Below are 7690 nucleotides of genomic sequence, written 5' to 3' on the forward strand. Positions count from 1 at the left end.
TTCAGAAACAAATAAACCATTTTATTTGGTCTTCACAATTACCCCCAATACAATCATGCGAGCATTTTTTTTTATTGAAAACAACAGCATTAAACACAAAATATGTTTTTCAAAAATAATATTTAATTTAATGAACAACTTTATTTAATTACCCAAATACACAATTTCACAATTACTGCTAATGGGATGGGTGTACTTGGTGTAGGTATATTAGTTTCTCCACATCTGGTTGGAACTCACTAAGAAGAATACGTAGATCCCCACGTTCGGTAATTCTAAGTCTGTTCCTTTGCTTGGAAAGAAGAAAGGCAACTGCACTGAAGCCCCGTTCTACCAAATATGACGTTGGAAAAGCAATAAAATATATCTTCACCTTGTTCCATAATACTGGTTAGAAGTCAGAGATCTTTTTTTGTAGCCAAAAGTCTTGATACGATTTCTTGAACTTCGGACTTAGCTCAATGTCGTTTTGGATTGCAATTAATTCTTCCTCTGCCTCTCTTGTTTCTTCACTGCTGACATCTAAGAATGGATTGATTACCCAGTCTGGTATTTTTACCAATAAAAGATCCTGAAATCTTTCAGACATGTCTCTTTGCAACTCTTCTAGGTGAGAGCAATACACTTGAAGGTCATCATCTGATATACTCTTTTCTTTATCCAATTCACAGAGGCTTGGAAACTGGTAGAGTTCATGACGGCTTAAGTTTCGTTTGAATAACTTACACTTAGACAGGAAGGTGGAGATAGCAGATTTGACTTTGATAAGGTTGACATCATTTCCTTGCAACTGCAAATTAACTTCATTGAATTTTGTGAATATATCTGACAAATAAGCAATGTCATTCTTGATGTTTTTTAGATCATCACAGAGCCCACTATTAGACTCTTGGAAAAATTCTACAACTGTATCAAACAAAGAATAGAAACGTTTCAGGCAGTTTCCCTTTGACAGCCATCTAACTTCTGTGTGTAGCAATAAACGTTCAAACTCTTCATCATTATCAATGCAAAGCTGTCGAAACAGTCTGGAATTGAGAGAATGTGCCTTGATCATATTTACTGCTGTGATAACAACATTCATTGATTTGTGAAGTCGACCACTTAGGCTTTTTGCTACCAGATGCTGCCTGTGGATTACACAATGCACCGTAAGAACACCAGGTACGGCATTTTTCAAGAAACTGATGTAGTCACGATGACGACCTATCATGGATGGTGCTCTATCTGTTGCACACGCAAATTTTTTGGAAAGTGGGATGTTTTTCTCTTTGAAAAAATTCTCAACAACATTAAATACCGACTCTCCTTTAGTGTCTGTTTTGAGTTGTCTTGCAAATAACAGTTCTTGAACCAACTTTTCATCTTTGATAAAACGAACATAAACGAGAAGCAAAGATTCATTTCCTGGTAGAGTGGACTCATCTAACTGCAAGCTAAATTCTGTTGTGGCAAGAATGTTGCACAATGCTTCTTCAATGTTTTCAGCCATTTCATCTATTCTTTGAACCGAGTTATCACTGAGAGGTATAGATGGTCAGTAGGTCGCCTCTCTCTCTTCTTTGCTCCAGAGTCGGTAACTCCAATTTAGCCAGTCTCTCCTCATATGACAAGTTTGAAAGTGCAGGAGCCATTTTTGTGGCTGCTCTCTGGATTCTTTCGATTTTTTCTTATATTCTTTTTGGTACTGGGTGACCACAATATCGTGTGTGTGTGTATGTATGTATGTATGTATGTATGTATGTATGTATGCTTATGTTTGTGCGTGTGTGTGTGTTTTTGTGTGTGTATGGATATATTTGGAGAGGTAGAGCCGTTATTAAACTTGGGCTATCGGGACCAACAGGAATTATCAACCTGTCATCCAAGGGATTAGCCCACTGGGGCGTCCGATAAACAGACACACACACACTGATTAATAGGAACTAGCGCAATGTAGCCAAAGTTGATCCCTGCAAGATAGGTCAAAACTTAGGAATAGGGAAGGAGATTGAGGCCTAGGGTCGCCAATCCCTACTCGGGTTATGTCATTTCGTTTTCTTTGTGTTGCGGCCGGCGGATACCGGCGTAGGAAACCCACTCGCCTTATCGAAGATTAACTCAATCCATGTGCCTAAATTATGTGTTCACGCTACCATAGATTCAAATTGTATTAAATCCATCGAACCTTAGTCCGAGACTCCTATGTCCACTGTAGGTGTATTCGACCGCAGTAGGTTAAAGTACATATGAGAGCATAACTTAGAAATTCAAATTAAGATTTCAATTTCAAATAAGAATTAAAAAAAGAATATATTACACTGATAGTTTCTTTTGGGAAAACATGGCTTTAGAATTTTGTAAAGAATTTCCTTTACGTGTTTCCAACATTACCCATGCGGCCATGGCGCGTGGTAGTACAGTACGTGCGGGTATGTAAGGATGCACAGGATATGCAAGCAAAACCAAATATATTTTCAGTGAAATTACATTTTTCAACATGAATTATCCAAACATTAAATTAGACTGAGAGATAAGCACATGTACCAGTCATTTCTGCCTATTCTTGATTAGCCTTTCTCGTTGCCATTTAGCATTTATAATCAATCGTAACTACAGCTACCAGAATTACAGTTATAACTACAACTACCACAACTGCAATTGTAACTACAGCTGTCACAACAACAATTGTAACTACATATACCACAACCACATTGACTTATATAACTAACATGACGTTGTGATTGTTGTTGTTTACCAAAGTTTTCTACTCAGTCCCTTTTCTTTTTTCTTTTTTCATGTAGCATATACTGTGTGGGCTGCTGATGTCTCAGGCTTTCTTCGTTCTCCATTTGGTTCTTGGTTAATCAGAATCATCCGCAACGCACTTGACGATGTACTTCATGGTGATGTTATATCGAGTTTCATTCACGTTGTTGACATACCTGATTCTGTACGGGTTCGACACGTTGAATGGATATAGTACGCCTTCCTCGATCCTGTCATTCCTATCGAACCTAGTTCTTGGGGAAGAAGAAATGGACAGACGACATAAGTATCGTAGTTTGACATCGATGGGAAGAAATCAGTACTTGAAATTTATGTAATTTCAAATCTGTTATGCAACACACGTAGGACTAGACTTACTTGCCATCTGCATGGAAAACGGTCAAGAACTCTTTACTCTCAGGTTGAAACTTGTTGCACTTCAAAGTGATACCCGTACAATTTTTGGCCTGTGGGAATGATAATAACATGATAAGGACAGAATTCTTCTGTTTTAGATGATATCTTAGCAGAGTGGCCAGAGCAAGTAATATGCGTACAATTACGTTAAATTTCATGGTACAGTTGACCAACTTAGAACCATTTGTCCTAAATTTCAATGACTCGCCGGGATTCAAGATGTAATTGGAAGGGCTCACGCAGTTTTCGTCCAGAGCTTCGTGGGCGTGAAGAGAAAATTAGACGACAAAAATTATTGTCGCATACGAATTAGTGATAGAAATCATTTCTATGATAGCAGCAGAAATGAAATAAATAACAATAAAATTCAGTAATGCTATGAAGTAGATACTAGTAATAATGATAATGATAATAATAATGATGATAATAATAGTGGTAATAATAATGACAATGATAATAGTAGTGGTAGTAGTAGTAGTAATGATAATTAAGTATCCTATATGATGTTGATAATGATGATAACTTTTATATGTACTTATACTTACTTACGTTGGCGATGACTTTACCCTGCGTGACAACCAAAAGAATTTTCGGTTAGATTTGAAATATAAAGATGCAAAAAATTAAGCATAATTTTTGGTTATAGTAATGATAATATTAGTAATAATGGCATTACTATTGATAATGATGATAATGAACATAATAATAGTAATGATACTTATAATAGTAATTGTAAGGAAAAAATAATAACAACGATAGAAATAGCAATGACATGCTCCTTGATTTTTACTAGGTGGAAAATGTTGTGGTGGGTGGCAGTGGTTCGCAGAACTTCCCACAGATTTTGAGCATAGTCCGGAGACTGAGTCTCAGACCCTCAGGTTAAACTGGTTGACGGGTTTTGAGAATGGGCAGCTTTGATATCCATCTTGCAGGACCACATGCAAGTATCCGCCATTAGTCCCATGATCTGTGATATTAACGTCAACTACACAAATATACATCCACGAGGGAAATTACCCTCGATTCCGAGTTCAACACGTGATGCAAGATCTCATATTCATAAACAATGCCGTTGGCAGGATATCATGGGTTCTGGCACTCGGAAACAACGGGACTGAACTTGCCTGCACGGATCCGGGGGACAGAATGCTCAGGAGTAGTGGTGGGCAGCTACCGGTAAAGTTACTGGTTTTATCGGTAACAACCTTAACGGTAGCTTACCGGCAAAAATTCTGCTACCGTTAAGGCTCCGTTAACCGATAAGCTATACCATAACACTCGGAGAGCGGTAAGCACGTCTCGGCTTGGTGGTACAGAGTGACGGTACTGACGGTAGTGGTGGGCAGCTACCGGTAGTTACGGGTTTTATCGGTAACAACCTTGACGGTAGCTTACCGGCAAAAATTCTGCTACCGTTAAGGCTCCGTCAACCGATAAGCTATACCATAACATTCAGAGAGCGGTAAGCACGTCTCGGCTTGGTGGTACTGAGTGACGGTACTGACTGTACCGCTAATTTTACCGGTTAAACTTTTACCATTAAGCAAGTATGTACCGCTAAGGTCCCGGTAATTTTTTTTACCATTAAAACTGTTTTTTCCTGCATTTTTGTTAATTTCTCAATAGAATTAATGTTATTTCTGTGATCAGCATACGAAATTATATTAATTGTGAAAGTTTCATCGAAAAATTCCGCGTGTCGCCAAACGAGGACTCATATATGTATATATATATATATATATATATATATATATATATATATATATATATATATATATGCTAATAAGAACACGGGTACGTGTGTTCACTTATGCAAAGTAGACCACTTGGAAAAAGAAACTAACGAAGCAGAGCGCTTACGTATATTACATCTTCAGTGCAACAAGTACATAGTGATAGGAATACATAGACAATATATACATTATACATAGACATTATACATTTGTATCATGTATATAATGTCTATGTATTCCTATCACTATGTACTTGTTGCACTGAAGATGTAATATACGAAAGCGCTCTGCTTCGTTAGTTTCTTTTTCCAAGTGGTCTACTTTGCATATATATATATATATATATATATATATATATATATATATATATATATATGTATATGTATGTATAATGTATATATATATGTATATTATATATATATACATTTTATATATATATATATATATATATATATATATATATATACAGTATTTTGCAGTAATTCACAAGGCACACGTGAAAATAATATGCAGAAAAAACCACTGGGAAATAAGAAGCTTAGTCCGAACGTTTTCGTCTATTTAAGACATTATCAAGGAATACAATACTGTATATGTTTAAGTGATGAAAATGTCAATATGCTTCTGTTTCTAAATAAGAATATGAACTAATTTGTATGAGAAGATAATTGAGGAAATAAATAAAAAACATGCTGACAATGAAATCTAATATATCCTTGAGTATTCACCTTGGTCTTTGGATCACGTGCTGGGCTAATTTGTATGAAATAAGTATTAAAACAAGGGAGCATTAAAAACTGTTTTTAGGAAAACATCTATTACAAATTAGTCAGTTTAGGTTAGTCTTTAAGAAAACATTTATTACAAATTAGTCAAAGCTCATTATATGTGTATGTGTGTGTATTAACAAAACTCCCACTCCCACATGCACCCTCCAAACATGAACCCATGCACGCAGAGGCGGACAAGTTTATACACCACACCCACCTTTGATAACGCACTGATATTTATAAAATTCAATATCATGTGTTTACTGTTTAGAATCATAGCTTGCTTCCGATTGGTGGGAAGAGTTGCCAGATATCTCCATAAACACAATATCGTAAACAAAATAGAACTGGCAATCGAAATTTTTACTTTATTTCAATATACATAATGTGCAATGGGGTTGTGACTACACACCATAGTAGGATGAAATTTGTTTAAAGATTTAAGTCATAAAGGCGACTACTACCTCACGAGTCTTTTACCGGTAAAATACCGGTAATTCCGGTAACGGCATTGTGGTTTACCGGTAATTCCGGTACTGAGATTAGCGGTATTTGCCCAGCACTACTCAGGAGTCCCACGAGGGCCGTAGCCAGCGCAACGACGAGGAAACGTGCCATCTCTTGAGAGGAGAAAAGTTGCACGAATGAGTGACAAAGAAAACGAAGCAGCCTCGAATATGTTCCAGACAAACGTAATGGTTCTTTCGGCAAATTACTCAGTCTCACACCCTCTCTCACCTCCTTCCTCCCTCCCATCCTTTCGCAGCAGCCTGGCTCTGCCCCTTGTAGCTGGCTGCTGCTATTCCCACGAGAGCAATGATTATGTCCATTCCTTTAATTGCTGTGGGAATGACCGCGATTCTTTCTGGGTGTCAATATTCTCAGTGATTGATGTTATAAGTTTGTTTAAAAAAAATTCCATCTTGGCTCTGCTTGTGCATTGTGTTTCATCAAAGAGTGAAAATGCCCACTTACATGACCGAAACTTACAGTAGCCAGCTGTGTCCTATGAATACTGCTGTTTAAACAATGATCAGGTGATATATCGATCTTTTGCTGTAAGTGTAAGGTATGTTAGGGAACCTTGTAGGATACGAGGAGCGTGTGTCCGAGAAACCTCTCTGTCCACTTCGTTGACTGATGCGGCAAATTTCATCCATAAGGACAACATGGAGAGATCACAGCACCTACACTTACACACACACACACACACACACACACACACACACACACACACACACACACACACACACACACACACACACACACACACACACACACACGGTAAATACAACTAGGTAAATACACACACACACACACACACACACACACACACACACACACACACACACACACACACACAAACACAGGTGTGTGCAGATAATTTATTAGAATGAATGGAAGATTTCCTGACTGGGAGAAAAATGAAGGTAGTAATTAGAGACAGATACTTGAAATGGGAAGAAATGATAAGTGGTGTTCCACAAGGGTCAGTACTGGTTCCAATCATGTTTGCCATATTCATAAACGACATGGACAAAGGAGTTGAATGTTATATGAATTTCTTCGCAGATGACTCAAAAACATTAAAGAAAGTATCAACGGGAGAGGAATGTGATTCATTACAATCAGACCTGGACAAAATCTGGAAATGGACTCAAAAGTGGGAAGTGAACTTCAATATCAAGAAGTGTAGCATAATGGAGTTTGGAAAAAAAAAAAAAAAAGAATTTCAAAAAATTACAAAACTGATAAAAAATAAATAAAAAAGTGCACTCGGAAAGGGATCTTGGAGTGATAATCAGCAAAGACATGACATCGGATAGCCATATAAACAAAATAGTTGGTGAAACCTACAACCTACTAAGGTCAATGACATTTGACTACTTGGATGAAGAAATTATTAAGAAAAAAAGAAGAATAGTCACATTGATTAGACCAAAACAATGGAAAAACAAGAGGTCATGAAAAGAAACTCAAAAAGGACAACTATAGAAGAGATTCGAAAAAGAATAGCTT

General features: G+C 37.1%; 1 protein-coding gene across 1 annotated transcript; it reads right to left on the reverse strand.

Moving 5' to 3' along the window:
- Positions 1 to 389: 389 nt before the first annotated feature.
- Positions 390 to 1492, reverse strand: LOC143039034 (protein FAM200C-like). The gene has a single exon (XM_076208885.1). The coding sequence runs from the start codon at positions 1490 to 1492 to the stop codon at positions 392 to 394; it is 1101 nt and encodes a 366-aa protein (XP_076065000.1). The 3' UTR covers positions 390 to 391.
- Between the last annotated feature and the right edge of the window lie 6198 nt (positions 1493 to 7690).

This window comes from Oratosquilla oratoria, chromosome 25 (assembly GCF_046742065.1).
Source record: "Oratosquilla oratoria isolate Oo_2021 chromosome 25, ASM4674206v1, whole genome shotgun sequence".
In the NCBI taxonomy this organism is placed as follows: Eukaryota; Metazoa; Arthropoda; class Malacostraca; order Stomatopoda; family Squillidae; genus Oratosquilla; species Oratosquilla oratoria.